The 16,495-nt window shown below is 48.8% G+C and overlaps 1 protein-coding gene across 23 annotated transcripts in view; it reads right to left on the bottom strand.

Annotated features, from left to right (window-relative positions):
* The window catches only part of HOMER2 (homer scaffold protein 2), a 144,715-nt gene that overhangs the window by 101,841 nt on the left and 26,379 nt on the right, over positions 1–16,495 (bottom strand). For 10 of the 23 annotated variants that reach the window (XM_073996564.1, XM_073996569.1, XM_073996566.1 and 7 more), the window contains exon 1: positions 4,975–5,183. The exons of 5 other annotated variants lie outside the window; for them this stretch is intronic. In XM_073996564.1, coding sequence (XP_073852665.1) covers positions 4,975–4,979 — 5 coding nt within the window. In that variant the 5' untranslated portion in view covers positions 4,980–5,183. Of the gene's footprint in view, positions 1–4,453; positions 5,184–7,485; positions 8,318–16,495 lie in introns of those variants that run through there. 8 more of the 23 variants (XM_073996574.1, XM_045395924.2, XM_073996573.1 and 5 more) reach the window with 5 other exon arrangements.

The raw sequence follows: 16,495 nt of genomic DNA, 5'->3' as shown, positions 1-16,495 counted from the left end.
ACGTGAAAAAGATAAGGCCCTATCCTTTTGGGATGCTACTGGGGGAAGACAGATTATAAATAAGTAAATAACACCTGCATGCTTACTGGCATGCTGTGATGAGCAATTACAGGAAACAAAGGTAGGGCTGGGGCCTACCTTTGGGAGGTTGAGGTGGGCAGATCACTTGAGGCCAAGAGTTCAAGACCAACCAGGCCAACATGGTAAAACCCCGTCTCTACTAAAAATACAAAAGAATTAGCTGGGTGTGGCCAGGCACGGTGGCTCACGCCTGTAATCCCAGCACTTTGGGAGGCTGAGGCGGGCGGATCACGAGGTCAGGAGATGGAGACCATCCTGGATAACACAGTGAAACCCTGTCTCTACTAAAAATACAAAAAATTAGCCGGTGTGGTGGCAGGCGCCTGTAGTCTGAGGCAGGACAATGGTGTGAATCCAGGAGGTGGAGCTTGCAGTGAGTCGAGATCCCGCCACTGCACTCCAGCCTGGGCGACAGAGTGAGACTCTGTCTCAAAAAACAACAACAGCCGGGCACGGTGGCTCAAGCCTGTAATCCCAGCACTTTGGGAGGCTGAGATGGGCGGATCACGAGGTCAGGAGATCCAGACCATCCTGGCTAACACGGTGAAACCCTGTTTCTACTAAAAAATACAAAAAACTAGCCAGGCGAGGTGGCGGGCGCCTGTAGTCCCAGCTACTCAGGAGGCTGAGGCAGGAGAATGGCGTGAACCCGGGAGGCGGAGCTTGCAGTGAGCTGAGATCCGGCCACTGCGCTCCAGCAGCCTGGGCGACAGAGCGAGACTCTGTCTCAAAAAACAACAACAACAACAAAAGAATTAGCTGGGTGTGATGGCACATGCCTATAATCCCAGCTACTCAGGAAGCTGAGGCATGAGAATCACTTGAACCCAGGAGGCTGAGGTTGCAGTGAGCAGAGATCACACCACGGCACTCCAGCCTGGGTGACACAGGGAGACGCTGTCTCAAAAAAAAAAAAAAAAAAAGAAAAAGAAAAAAGAAAAAAAGTGGGGCTGGGTTAAAGAGTTCTGGAGGTGAGTGCTCTAGACAGGATGGCAGGAAAGACCCTGAACGGGTGACCCTGAGACCAAAGTCTGAAAGGAAAGAGGAAGGTAAGAGAATTCCAGGCAGAGGAAACAGCAAGTGCAAGGATCTCAGGTAGGGCAAGAAAAGGGAAGGAGATCTATGTTAGCAGAACACAGTGAGGGACATAGTAGCATGGCAGGGGGAGCTGAGCCAGTGCCTGGTCAGCAGGAGGTATTTAAAAAGAGGAATTACATGAGCTGATTTATGACTTTAAAAGCTGGTCACTTAGGCTCCTGTGTGAAAAATGGACTGCAGACAACCCAGAGTGGATACTGGGGGGCCTGTTAGGAAGGAGGTGATGGTGGCTAGAGTGGGAACTATGGCTATGGGGCGAGGTGAATGCACTCCAGATATATCCTGCAAGTAGAACACACAAGAGACTGAGAACCTGCATGTGAGAGGTGGGGAAGAGGACTCAAGGATGACTCTTGGCAAATGAGTGCGTGGTAGGGCCACTGACTGGGATGGGGAAGATGGAAGGAAGGTGAGAATTGGAAGGCATATCAAGAGCTCCATGTATGGACGAGAGTCAGAAGCTCCAAAAAAGATCTGAGCTAGAAATTAAAGCATGGGCATCATGGGCATATAGATGGCATTTGAAGCCATGGGAGAGTGGGGAGGAGTTGGGGGTGGGACAGTATTACCTAGGAAGACAGTGTGGACAGAGAAAAGGAACCAGAACCAGTCCCTGGGCAACCCGATGATTAGGAGTAAGAAGAAAAGCAGGAAACAGTGGGGCCAGAGGAGCTGAGAGGGGTGTTGTTTTGAGGAGAGGGAGTGGTCATTTGTGAGGAATGCTGCTGAGAGAGACGTGAAGTGAGGTGAGGCAGATATCTGGCAGCCCCCTGGCTACCCAAGACCCTGTTTTGGTGCAGAGGTGAGGCAGAAGCCAGACTGTAGAGTGTGGAGAGTGAACAAATGGCAGGAGAAAGTGAATGGAGCCAGTGGGTTTGGACGTATCTTTTGAGGTGTTTTCAGGTGAAGAAGAGCAAAGAAGTGAAACAGGAGAGGGATGTAGGAGGGAGGGAGAGCTCCTTTTTAAGATGAGAGAAACTAAAGCTATGCTATCCAATATGGTGGTCACTGGCTACATGTGGCTATTTAAATTTAGATTAAGTTAAAAATTCAGGTCCTCAGTCTCAACAACCACATTTCAAGTGTCCAATAACCACATGTGCTGGTGGCTGCCACGCAGATACAGAACATTTCCAGCAGTGCAGAAAGTTCTGTTGGACAGATGTATGCTCCTATACTGATGGAGAAGACCCCAGAGAGAAAAGTGGTTAGGAAGGAGAGAAAGGAGGTTAGGAAGGAGAGAAAAGATGGGAAGAGGAAGGGATGGAATGGACGCTACTCCAGAAGATGGGGCCTCTAGTAGGAAGAGATGAGGTACTGGCCATCCAGCACAGCAGGCAGGTAGGAGAAGGTAGCAGCAGCTGCATACTAGACTAGGTGGCGGCAAAATGAAGACATTCCCTTGGTCAAAAGTGCCTATCTTGTCAATCGAAAGGGAAGCCAGGGGTGTGCATAGGAAGGGGAGAGGTCTGGAAAGGGGAACAGGTATGAAATAGTTGCCTTAGGGGGTAGGAACACAAACTCACTGGAGACCACACTTAACACAGAACACGTCGCAGAAGAGAAGTAGGAAATGGTAGTGAACATTTGAAGGAGGAGAAGCATCTCAAGTGGCGGGGGGGTGGTAAACTCAGTTTGTTTTTTTTCCCCTTAAATCCTAGTCCTGTCTACACAGCAGAGCCATGACAAAGCTGTAGGATTCCAGCAAGGTTTCCTACTAGCTGCCCTTTCAAAAAGTTCTTCCCCCTCCATCCTACACAACTCTCAGAAAGGATGACATTGGTTCTATTTTCAGTTAAAACGGCTCCCTCCACTCTCCTGTCTGAACTGCTTCCCCAGCCCTTAGCTGCATCTCAATTTATGACCATGGTTTGTATTTTCACATAAATAATAGAAGACATGGATCTATTAAAAATGGCAGAGGTAGGTAGGAGTTACAAACCAGCCTTTACCTACAAGAAGTGAGTAATATATACATTTATTGGATGATGTTAAAATTACATGAAAGACATATTCTGTGTTTAAACAAAATCCCCAAGCGTCTCCTCCCTGCTTCTCCACAAAAATTATTTTTTCACATTTTCTTTAAGGTTTTATAAGTAAACATTTTCATTTCCACAGAACTATTTGATCTCAACCACAGAGTTTCAGTATTTGTTTTTGATCACACAAGTATGATGGATTGGTTTTGTGTTGGTCAGGGGGAGGGAGGGCCAGAGAGAGAGTTAAAATTACCGGATCCCTTTTATCTTCCATCCTGAGACCTTACATTTGCCAACTTCTTTTTCCCTGTACATTTTTTTAAAGTATGAAATCTGAGAACCTCAAAGGCTCCCACTGCTCAAAGATCAGCCTTTTCACAGTTCACTGAAGACTCACTGGAAATGTTACAGAAATACGGCCTGCCAGCTTGGGTGCCTCTGGGTAAAATCACCTACAGTTGCTGTTCATGTGAAATCTCCTCAATGTAAGCAAACTTCTTCAGCTCTCACTGCCCATCTCGCTTCCTCCTCTCTGTCACCCACCTCTGTCATGTCCAGTTCATGTTGGCCCACAGCCCTCATACTTCCATTCCTCAAAATTCCTCTTGGCCTGCGTCTGATCCCCTCACACACTCTGCAGCTCCCATGGCTAAGGCTTACCAGGCAAAATGACTCCAGAAACTTACCTGGAGTATGGTGCAAGAAAGCCACAGACCCAGGGGGGCTGAGCCAGGGCACCAGGATAATCTTGCTCCTTACACTTCACTCTTGCCTTCCCAGGCCCCACCCATCCCAAACAGGAAAGCAAGATCTCTAGACCCTCAGAGCAGAAGCATTTGAGTCCTGCGAAGGGCTGCTGGAAGAATGCTGGGCTCAACAGCAGGGAATAGAGAGATTTAGGAACTCTGGTTCACTTGCCCACCTCCATGCTCACATGTCAGGCAGTGGCCTTGCCACTGCCGACTAAGTGTCCTCCTGCTACACAAATGCTCATCAGCTACACAGCCTGGGGGAAGTCACCGAACTACTTTGGGCCTCAGTTTCCTCATCTGTAAAGTGGGCATAAGTGTCCCCTGAATACGTATGGCAAACCATCAACGTGTGCCCAAATAGGGTGAGCAGATGTAAGGAGTTATTGTGCTATTAGCACAGTGGCTCCTAGACTCACAGAGCCTACTGCTCGCAGAGAGCTTAAATTACTTTATATACTCAGAAGCATTAGTCACTTCGACAGAGTATTTCAACTTCCCTCCTGAGCATCTACTCAGTTGTTTCAAAGACTGAAGCCTCACCTAGGTTCCTTATAGACTTGCATCATCTTCAGCATCTCAAAGCAGATCCAAAGTCCACTATTCCTACGCTGAAGGTTTATTATTATTTGATTATTTCCAGGAAAACTTCGATTTATATTTTGCTTGTAATAAATCCAAACGTGGAGAACGACAAACTGCTTAGACTTACACAGGCCCTGGAGTTGATCGCTCCCAGGGGCGAAGAGACCGCGGAATGGCCGCGGCAGGAGGCCGGCCAGGGCACCGGTCCCCGTCAGGTGCCCCCGCGCCCGGGCTGTATGGGAGGGGAAGGGCCATGGGCTCCGCGCCCAGGCCAGGGTGCCCCTGCCGCGTGTCCGAGCGCCCCGGCGGAAGGCGCGGGTCAGGTGGCCCCAGGCTCCCGGGCGCCGACTGTGCGCTCGCTCCGGCTTGGGGAGGCGGGGGCCGGCCCGCCCGGAGGCTCCGAGCCCGGGTACGCGAGCCGCGGCCCCGCAGTCCCTCCGGAGGGGCGCGCGGACAGCGCGCGGCGCGGGCTCACTCACCCCATCTCCGGCGCTGCTCCGGCGGCCGCTCCGACGGGGCCTTTAGCGCTCGCTCTCCGCCCTCTAGAGAGCCGCTCCCCGCGCGGCACATGCGGCGGCCCGTGCGCGCCCGGCTCAGCCCCGGCGCCGCTCCATTCCGCAGGGCTGCGCGGCTGCCACTGCTGCCGCTGCCGCCGCCGCCACCGCCGCCACCGCCGCCAGGCGCGGGCGGGCGGGGGCTGGGCCACCGCGGGCTGGGCGGCCGCGCTGGGGCGGTGTCCGCCCCGCCCTCCCCGCCCGGCTCCTTACGTAACCTCGTGGCCCCCGGGCCGCGGCAGCGAGCCAAGAGGCGGGGGGCACAGCAGTGTGTGCGCCGTCCCCCGCGCCGCCGCGCAGTCGCCGCTTTTCTCCCGGGCCACCCAGTCCTCGGTGACGGCCCCGCGTTGGCGCGCCCCCGCCCCACGCCGACCCGGGGGCCTGGCGCAGTGCCACCAACATCCTGCCTGATGGACGAAAGTCCCATTCGCACCTGGTGGGGACTTTGGGGCTACCTTTACTTTGCAGATAAGGAAACCGAGGCCTGGGGAGGGTAAGTGATTTGCCCAAGGTCACACATTCAGATTAGAGTTCGTTCGGGTCTCCAGAGTCTGAGATGGGCATAGCTGTGCCCCTCCTTAAAGCCCACCTTCATCTTCCTGCTAGTTGCCCGGCCGAGTGGCCTTAAGGTAAACGCCACTGTGAAATTCCAGAAGCCAGTGTGGCAAAAGAAGAGCTTACAGCCCGCGGCAGGTGCTCTGGGCTCTTTCCTGGATAAAAATGAGATGAGGGCTCCCACCTGAAGGGCCAGTTTTAAGGAGACTTCATCAAGCTTGGTTTTATCCTTAGAGCAAGGGGAATTAGGATGGCAAAAGTAGAACTTGAAGAAGAGCAGGCTCTCTTTGTCCCCTTTCTACCTATCAGGTCCTGAGTTTCTACCAAAGGCTGGCACTGGGACTAACCTAATCTTCATCCCCCCGGGCCTTCCACGGGATCATCTTCTGCTGAGAAAACACTGCCCACATAAGCCTGGCATCTCAGGACAGTAAAAAAGAGGCAGGCCGGGCGCGATGGCGCACACTTGTAACCCTATCACTTTGGAAGACGAGGTGGGTGGATCATTTGCAGTCAGGAGTTCGCGACCAGCCTGGCCAACATGGTGAAACCCTGCCTCTATTAAAAATACAAAAATTGGCTGGGTGCGGTGGCTCACACCTGTAATCCCAGCACTTTGGGAGGCCAAGGCGGGCAAATCACGAGGTCAGGAGATTGAGCCCATCCTGGCTAACACGGTGAAACCCCGTCTCTACTAAAAATACAAAAAAAAAAAAAAAAAAATTAGCCGGGCGTGGTGACGGGTGCCTGTAGTCCCAGCTACTCGGGAGGCTGAGGCACAAGAATCGCGTGAACCCAGGAGGCAGAGGTTGCAGCGAGCCGAGATCATGCCACTGCACTCCAGCCTGGTTGACAGAGTGAGATTTCATCTAAAAAAAAAAAAAAAAAGGAAAAAAGAAGTCAAGGGACAAGCGGATGGAGCACAGGCACACCCTGCCTTCACATCTCTTGGGACCACAGCTGTCACCTAACCTCCAACTCTCCTTATAGGGGCACCAGCCCCCTTCTCATCTGTGCTTCACACTGTGGTCAGTAATTTCTCAAGTACAAATCTGATCATGTTGCTCTGTAATATCCTTAAGTGGCTTTCTTCCCACCATTCTTGGGATGAAAACCCAGATAATGAACATGGTCCTACAAGGCCCTGCCCCTCCAGCCTCCACTGCCCTTTCTAGCCTTTCCTCCTCCCACTCTCTGCCTTGCTTCCTACACTCCAGCTAGCAGGCCATCCTTCCTGCTCTAGGGCCTTTGCACATGCTATTCTGTTTGGGAAGATTTTTCTCCTCTCCTGGCTCAGTAACCCCAACTGTCTTGCCTTGTTAATTCCTACTCATTCTTCAGACCTCAGTTAAAACTGTCACTTCCTTTGGAAGCTTTACCTAATACCCTGGGTGGGACATACTTTTTCTTCATTGCACTTGTTTGTATTATATAGTTGGGAAATTACTCAGCTGCATCTGCAAACTCTTATGAAGCCATATCTTTTTGCTCATCATTGTATCCCCAGTGCCTACAAGTGTGCCTGAAGATCCTCCACAAGTATGTGCTGAATGAATGAATAAGCATCAGACCATAGACCACAAAACTGGCCAGGGTCTATGAGCATAGGTGAGTCTGTGTACAGCTTAGGCTGATGAGCTCTTGATCCTAGAGGAAGTTTATCTACCACAAGCTGAATTCCAAAGACTAGGGCTGAGCCAGGGTACTTGAAGGGAAGGTGTTTCTTGCAGGGTCAAGGAGAGAAGTCAGCAGGAGAATGAATAGCAGGAGCCACCCAGCTGGAGTAGGGGTACCAGAAGATAGAGCCCCAATGTGGAGGGGCCAAACGCTGAACATGAGTTTCCTTTTGCTCCACTGATGGAAAGGGCACACCCCCATTACCTTGGCAAGATGCAACGAGGCAAACCCGGTGGGTGGTGAATCACTCTGTCCACTGGGCGTAGTCAGTGGCGATGCTGGAGGTATGAGCCTACATGAGGTTAAATACTGATTAAAGTGACTGTCACTGTGGGATAAAGGCTGTCACCCTGAGATGAGAGAAAACAGTGGATCCGAAAAGATTTGGAAATGGATGCCCCTCCTTTCTCCAACTTATGGCTGCCATCCATGTGGGGAGTGGCCTCCACTCCTCTCCTTCAACCCCAACAACTCCAGGCACAGGTCGGGTCCTGCTTCTTGGGAGCTTTTTCAGATCGTTCCAGTTCTCAGTCTAATTTTCTGGGGCAGTCCTTTCTGGCAGTATTTCATCATCAAGGAATCCTTCCTTGAGAGGGGCCACTTGATTTCCCTATCAGTGTCCCTCCATGGAAGCCAATATAGTCACCCTTTTTCTGTGGAAACTCCTATCTCCGTGGTCTCCATGGCTCAGTAGTGAAGGGAGATGATCGATGAGGTCTGTCCTTTCAAGAAGCCCAAAGTGAAGGGGAGAGAGATTCTGTGCTGGCTGGAGGTTGAGGCAAGACTGAGAAGGGTCTTTTTAGGCCAAGGGACTTAAATATCCTTTTAGGCTGAGCAAGAAGAGCCAGTGAAGGGGGCTGGGGGTGTCAGTGGGGGGCAAGGTCAAAGATATGAGCAAGAGGGGTGGTCCTGGAGAAAGCGGGAGAGGATGGATCCAGGCTCAGCGGGAGGAGTTAGCCTTGGAGAAGGTAGAAGCTGTTGTCCCAGGGAAGGCAAGAGAGGTTGCAGGAACTCTTGCCTGGTGCACTGCTTTTTCCTAAAGGAAGCAAGGACACCTACTGAGCATGCATGAGAGGGAGGAGATGGGACAGAAGCCAAATTTGAAACAACACTGTTAGGAAAATACAAACTGGTATTTGGATAGATCTTTGGTTGGGAATGAGCAGGGCAGCAATGCCCACAGAAGTCCAGCCCAGGAGGGCAGACCTTGACCAGCATAAGCTCAGGGACTCAGAATGTTTGCTATTCTGTGCAGACAGCAGAGGCTTCCAACATCTGATTGCCAGGCAAAGACAGTTGGTCTGAGGAACATTCTACAGTCTAACCCAGGCAGATCAGATAACTGTGGGTAGCTCACCAGAGAGTATATCCAAGCCTGGGGAGCTAAGGAAACAGGCAGCAGCTCCATGCGTACCCTTCCTCTTCTTTATTGCTCACAAATTCTCCTGAGCATCCTGAGCAGGGAAGCACTGTGTCTAATACAGTAACATTCCACAGCTCTGGGCTCTTGAGTCTCAAAAGCTAGCTCCCAGGCTCCCAGAGAAATGGCTGCTTCTAGGTCTGGGACAGGGAAAATACAAGATGAGCATCTTGTGGTACTGGAAAGTAAGGAAGTACTCAAAAAAACAAAAGGATGGGGCATGTGGAAGGGACACAGGAGCCAACTGGAAGAGCTCCCAATGGGCAAAACTGGAACAATTTGAGCAACAAAGTGAATCATGTTGTATAAGATTATAGCCCAAAATATAAAATAAGTATACATGAGTTCATACTGATATAAATTATTGAATAAGTAAATAAGTGGAGAAGAGACAATCTTTCTTATGGTAGATGTTCCCCCCTCCAGGAGGTAGAGTTTAATGCCACCACCACCATCACCCTGTCCCCACTTCCACTTGAGGGTGGGCTGGTCTTAGTGTCTTAGTGATTTGCTTTCAAAGAATATAGTATGGAGGCCCAGTGCGGTGGGTCACACCTGTAATCCCAGCACTTTGGGAGGCTGAGGCAAGTGGATCACCTGAGGTCAGGAGTTCGAGATCAGCCTGGCCAACATGGCGAAACCCTGTCTCTACTAAAAATACAAAAATTAGCTGGACATGATAGCAGGTGCCTGTAGTTACTCAAGAGGCTGAGGTAGGAGAATTGTTTGAACCTGGGAGACGGAGGTTGCAGTGAGCCAAGATTGCGCCACTGCACTCCAGCCTAGGGGATAGAGTGAGACTCTGTCTCCAAAAAAAGAATATAGTATGGAAGGGAAAAATAGGAACTTTACAATGGAAAAACCTGGCAGATACTACCTTACAAGTAATGAAAATTAGCATCACCAGTGATGTCCCGTTGATACCATGTATCCCCCTCCTAGGGTGTGATGAGAAGGGCACTTCATCTATGTGATATTTTTTCCCAAAACCCATAACTCCAGTTTAATCATGAAAAACACATCAGGCAGGCCGGGCACGGTGGCTCAAGCCTGTAATCCCAGCACTTTGGGAGGCCGAGGCGGGTGGATCACGAGGTCAGGAGATCGAGACTATCCTGGCTAACATGGTGAAACCCCGTCTCTACTAAAAATACAAAAAACTAGCCGGGCGTGGTGGCAGGCGCCTGTAGTCTCAGCTACTTGGGAGGCTGAGGCGGGAGAATGGCGTGAACCCGGGAGGCAGAGCTTGCAGTGAGCCGAGATCACGCCACTGCACTCCAGCCTGGGAGACACAGCGAGACTCCGTCTCAAAAAAAAAAAAAAAAAGAGAAACACATCAGGCAAACCCAAATTGAGAGATGTTCTGCAAAAGACCTGACCAATACTCCTCAAAACTGTTCAAGGTCATCAAAGCCAAGAAAAGACTAAGAAACCGCTACAGACCAGAGGAGACTAAGGAGACATAACAACTAAATGTAGTGCAGGATCCTGGATCAGATCCCGGAACATAAAGAAGAAAAACGGGTGAAATCCAAATAGTCTGGAGTTTAGTTAATAGTTACGTGCCAGCATTGGTTCCTTAGTTATGACAAATGTGCCACGGAAATGTACGATGTTCATAGGGGAAGCTGGGTAGGGATATATGAGAACTCTCTGTATTACCTTGGCAACTTTTCTCTAAATCTAAAATTATTCCAAGATTAAAAGTTTGTAAAAAATAGGGCTGGGTGCGGTGGCTCACACCTGTAATCCCAGCACTTTGGGAGGCCGAGGTGGGCCGATCAGGAGGTCAGGAGATCGAGACAATTCTGGCCAACATGGTGAAACCCTGTCTTGACTAAAAATACAAAAATTAGCCGGGCGTAGTGGCGCACACCTGTAGTCCCAGCTACTCAGGAGGCTGAGGCACAAGAATCGCTTGAACCCAGGAGGTGGAGGTTGCAGTGAGCCAAGATCGCGCCACTGCACTCCAGCCTGGCGAAAGAGCAAGACTCTATCTCACACACACAAAAAAAAGGTTGTAAAAAATAAAATAATCAGCAATATCAGAAAAGTGAGCTTGTAGACCACTGAACAAGTCATTTATCAGGTAATACCTGAGGATTTTGAAGTGTTCGAATAACTTCAAAGGCAAGCCACTGAAATCACAGTTTTTCATTTATTTTATTTTATTTATTATTATTATTATTATTTTTGAGACAGAGTCTCACTCTGCTCATCCAGGGTAGAGTGCAGTGGCAGTGGCGCGATCTTGGCTCACTGCAACTCCCACTTCCCAGATTCAAGCGATTCTCTTGCCTCAGCCTCCCCAGTAGCTGGGACTGCAGGTGCATGCCACCACACCTGGCTTTTTTTTTTTTCTTTTTTTGTATTTTTGGTAGAGACAGGGTTTCACCATGTTTTGATCTCCTGAACTCGTGATCCACCCGCCTCGGCCTCCCAAAGTGCTAGGATTACAGGCATGAGCCACTGCGCCCAGCCTGTATTTTTACTTTCAACAGCAAAATTAGGCTCACCATGTACATGCATAATGTTATTATTAGTGTGCTCAGATTTCTGGTATGGCTGGGACTTCAAACATTTTTTTTTTCTTCTAACAATAAAAGGTCAGTTCTTTCAACTGCATATGAAACAAATGTCTTATTAAAGCCATTAATTAAAGGGATAACTGTCAGGTATTATGCAGCTATTAGATTATATTTGTGAAGCTTGTAGAGTAATATAGAAACATATTTATTTTCAATAAATGTTGATTACCTGCTATGTATCTGGCACTGTGTTGGGCATTAGGGATAAAGTGCTCAGCAAAACAGACAAGTCCTTCTGTCACAGGACTGTAAGATTGTGTGAATGGTATTAATCAAATAAACACACAAATATATAAACTACTATCTGTGTGAATAGGAGACCTAATTTAGGTTGAGGAGGGTGGTCAGGAATGGCCTGTTAAAGAGACATTTAAAAAGATGCTTGATGGCTGGGTGTGGTGGCTCATGCCTGTAGTCCCAGCACTTTGGGAGGCCAAGGCAGGCAGATCACTAGAGGCCAGGAGTTCAAGACCAGCCTGGCCACCATGGCAAAACCCCATCTCTACTAAAAATACAAAATCTAGCCAGGCATGGTGGTACACGCCTGTAATCCCAGCTACTTAGGAGGCTGAGGCAGGAGAATCACTTGAACCCAGGAGGCAGAGGTTGCAGTGAGCTGAGATTGCACCACTGCACTCCAGCCTGGGCGACAGAGTGAGACTCCATCTAAAAAAAAAAAAGAAAAGGCTTGAAGACAAAGAGGCATCAGTCAAGGGGAGCATGAGGGGAGGGTCCCAAGCAGAGGAAACTGAAAAGGACCTGAGGTGGTAGAGAATCAGGCTGTTTTGAAGAGCTGGGAGAAGGCCAGTGTGGTTAGAGTGCAGTGAGCTTAGCAAAGCATGGGTGAAGTATGCAGGGCCCTTTGGCTGGATTAAGGATTTGCAATTTATTCAAATGCAGTGAGAACCCACTGATGGGTTGGGGAATGCCATGATCTGGTTTATACTGTTAAAAGATCATTCACTCCTGGGAGAAGAGGAGATAAGAAGAGGACAAGAGTAAAACATGGAGACTGATTAAGAAGCTCTAGACAAAAGATAAGGGTGGAGATGAAGGGAAGTGGATTACAGATTATAGATGTTTTAGAGGTAGACTCAACAGGACTTGGTGGATGGGATGTGTATTAGGATATAAAGTTAAGTTTATAAAATAATCTGAATTACAGCTGTGCTTATAATTATGTAAAATTAGAATATATGGACAAGGCCTGGAGTATAGAAAATGAAAAATTTTATTAGGATGGCAGAAGGAATGCAGGGTAAAGGCATCAGTATTGGACTCAAACCTGCATTAAGTCCTGGCTGTACCATTGACTATCTGTGACCATGGGCAAGTTTTTAACTTCTCCTAGCCTCAGTGCTCTCATCTACAAAGTGGGGATATATCTTTGGACTGTTAAGAAGAGTGAACGAGGCCAGGTGTGGTGGCACACACCTGTAATCCCAACACTTGGGGAGGATAAGCTGGGTGGATCACGGAGGATAGGCTGGGTGGATCACCTGAGGTCAGGAGTTCAGGACCAGCCTGACCAACATGGTGAAACCCTGTCTCTACTGAAAATATAAAAATTAGCTGAGCATGATGGCACATGCCTGTAATCTCAGCTACTCAGGAGGCTGAGGCAGGAGAATCACTTAAACCCAGGAGGCAGAGGTTGCAGTAAGCCAAGATATAGCATTACTTCACTCTAGCATGAGTAACAGAAGAGAGACTCCGTCTCAAAAAAAAAAAAAAAAAAAAAGAGGAGTGAATGAGATCATATCTGTAAAGTGCTTAGCTCAGTCCCTAGTATAGTACATCTTAAATACATTACAGGTATTATTATTATTATTATTATTACTGGCTATAATGGTGGAACTAAGGTGACATTTTCATTTATTGTGACTGAATTAATATGGTGAAAATGGTTCTTATATAATCAACATTTTAAAATTTAGTAGTCATTTTCAGGATTCTGAAACTGCCCCCACCATGGAAACAGCTTGTGTACTTCCTGCCAGATAACACTTTGCCAACCTATATCCAGAGCCCTCCATAGATTCAGGACCCCTCTACAGGGCACCTAAGGATCAGAGAAGACGATTAATAGATGACACCAGATCAGTGTGGGACCACCAGCCCTAGCCCCTGCTGTTTCCAATCAGGCCAAGGGCCTGCTCTTAGGAAGGTGAGCTATAAACGATTTCCAAAAGTCCCATCTGTCCTCTGCCTCTCCCATCCAGGGCTCTCCTAAGTCTATGTGTCCTGGATGCCTCCAGAGATTTTGATAGCATCTACTTATTTATTTATTTATTTATTTATTTATTTATTTAGACAGAGTCTCACACTGTCACCCAGGCTGGAGTACAGTGGTGCGAGCTCTGCTCACTGCAACTTCTGCCTCCTGGGTTCAAGCGATTCTCCTGCCTCAGCCTCCCAAGTAGCTGGGATTAGAGGCATGCGCCACCATGCCCAGCTAATTTTTTGTATTTTTAGTAGAGACAGGGTTTCACCATGTTGGTCAGGCTGGTCGTGAACTACTGACCTCATGATCCACCTGCCTTGGCCTCCCAAAGTGCTGGGATTATAGGTGTGAGCCACCGTGCCCAGCCTACCCATTGATTTAATCTTAACTGAGCACCTATTTTGAGCCAGTCTGTGTCCTTAAACAATAAGCTAAATATAATGTAACTGAGGTATGAATAAAGTACTTCCTGCAAAAGGCTTCAAAAAGGGGATGTGTGAGTTGGGTCCTCAAGGATGTATAGGAGGGAAGATCATTTCTATGTCCCGCAACGAGACCAGCACATGCTGAGGCACAGGGGCATTAAAGGCCATGACTTATACAGGAAATGACAAGAATGTCCATGTGGTTGGCTCAACAGTGTTATGGGAAGTGGCCAGGAAGGAGAGGTAAGTTGGGACCACTCTGTAAAAGACCTCTAGGTCATGTTAGGAGTTTGGACTTGATTCTGAGGCCACAGGGAGTTAGTGGAGGTTTTGAAGTAGGAGGGTGGCATGATCAGACTTGTGTCTTAGCTTCCCTGGCAGCAGATGGGAGAAGGTTGTGGAAAGGCAGGCTGGAAGCAGGAGAAGCTTGTCAGGAGGATCTTAGCAAGACCCCAAGATTGGGGAAGGACAGGAAGTGTCATAATCAGCCCCCAGTGAGGTTGGGAGCCTGATTAGAGAGAAGAGCCAGGGACTCTAGCAATGCAAGGGCCTGGGAAGCTGTAGCTGCTGGGAACAGAGGTGGGGGGTCAGTCAACAAACAATCCAACAACCTTTTTGAGAGGACTTCGGACCTCACTGGCTGCCTCCCAGCAGAATTCAATTCCAAGAGGCAAAAATAGAAATGACCACATGAATAGCCCAGCCAGCTGCAAGTGCCCCAGGGGCATCCTGATTATGCTGCCCCATGCTGTCACACTCACTGTCACCTTTACCCCTATCAACAGGTGTCTCCTCCACTAGACTATGATCTTCAAGGACAGGGTCCCTCCCTGGGGTTTTCTTGTTCTGTTTGGGCTCTATCCTCAGGTAAGCTCTCTCCTGGACTCCCATCTCACATTCAAGTCTAGCAAATTCCCAAACAGGTCAAGCCAAAGTCTCCAAACTAAGCCTTACTGTGTCTGACTGCCCTGCCTTGGGGCACAGGCCGATTCCTGAGCCCATCACTGTGGCCAGAGGAATGGAATGTCCTGATTGGCTCAGTCTGGGTCACATGTGGCCCTGGGCTGAGGTGTGGTGGCAGCTTCTGACAGAAGGCATGAAGTGGGTGTAGGACTGGGGCAGACACCCAGAAGAAAATCAAGGTAAATAGATTCAGGGTGGTGGCCAAAACATAACACTGCCCACTGTTGGCATATAGTTATATTTGTTTCCCATTGGCATGCACAGAGTTGCTGTTGGATAATAGGTAGTTAAAGGCAGAGCACAGTCATTGCAGGTTAAGCAATTCCTGGAGAAGAACTTGAAAGGGCCGGTCTGGAGAGTGGGCACAGTTCTGAGGATCCAAGGCATAGATGGTAGAAATATATGCATTAAACCAGTCATTCTCAACCTTGGCTGAACATTAAAATCACCTCTGGAGACTTGACAAAATACCAGTGCCAGGGCTCCACCTCCAGAAAGAATGATTTAATTGGTCTGGGTGGTGCCCAGGCATCGGTAATCCTTTAAACTGATTACGATTCCGATGTGCAGCCAGGGTTGAGAACCACTGCCCAAGTCTCGGTGTTCGAAGAGAAGTAGGTGTGATACCCAGAGCCCCAAGAGTTTAGGAACTGGTGGGAACAAAAAGGAGGACACCCAGCTCACTGGCTGGGCTCACATGAGATTTAGGGTTCCGGAGAAGAACTAAGAAATCCAAAGAATTTGTAAGGCCAGGGAGGTGCAGTACCTCCTGTGAACACATAGCAGAAGGAATTAATTCTGAAGTTGGCTAACTTTCTCTGAGAGAGCCTGGAGTTCTAAGAACTATTTGCCTCCAACTGGCAGTGGTAGAACGAGAAGGTGCCTGTGTGTATATCTGGAAAGCTGGCACGGGTCAGGTTCAGACGGGTGAGGCTGGAATTGAGAGCCATGCCTCAGGTAGACTCAGCAACACTAAGGATGAGTTAAGAAAATGGTGAAGTCATATATAGCTGAGGCTTCTAACCGGAGACATTGGGTAGAGGGTGATACCTCTCAAGAGGGGGAGAAGTAGCAGCAGCAAGTCAGAGAAGTGAGATAATTGTGCAATTTTGGACATGCTGAGATGCAGGAATCTGAGGAACAAATAAGAGGAGATGTCCAGTGGGCAGTTAGATATTACAGGTACACAGCTTGGAAGGGAGACTTGGGAGCCATCAGCAAGTCAGTATCTGAACGTGGGAAGTGTGTGTTGAACAGAGGTGGGGCTGAGGGAGACATTGAGGGAATCACCAGGGAGGAAAGTGAGGCTATGAGGATGAAAGAGTGGCCGTTAGTATCCAAGGGGCCATTCTGTTCTAATGTGGATCAATCCCCCGCTGAATCAAATATCAACTTTTTAAAAAACGAGGTAACTCCTTGCCAGTATACTAAAAGCAAATAAAAACAAACAAACAAAAAGCAATTAATACAAAATAGAAACAAGTGGGTTTTCAATTCAAATGTAGCAAATATTTACTGAACACCTACTATGCGCCAGCCTAGCCGGAGATGGTGTGGCTGGCATGGTTAGCTTATCAGGCACCTGGCCCCACTC

The sequence above is a fragment of the Macaca fascicularis genome, chromosome 7, assembly GCF_037993035.2.
Source record: "Macaca fascicularis isolate 582-1 chromosome 7, T2T-MFA8v1.1".
NCBI classification, from domain to species: Eukaryota; Metazoa; Chordata; class Mammalia; order Primates; family Cercopithecidae; genus Macaca; species Macaca fascicularis.
This window is presented reverse-complemented; position numbering and strand designations above follow the sequence as displayed.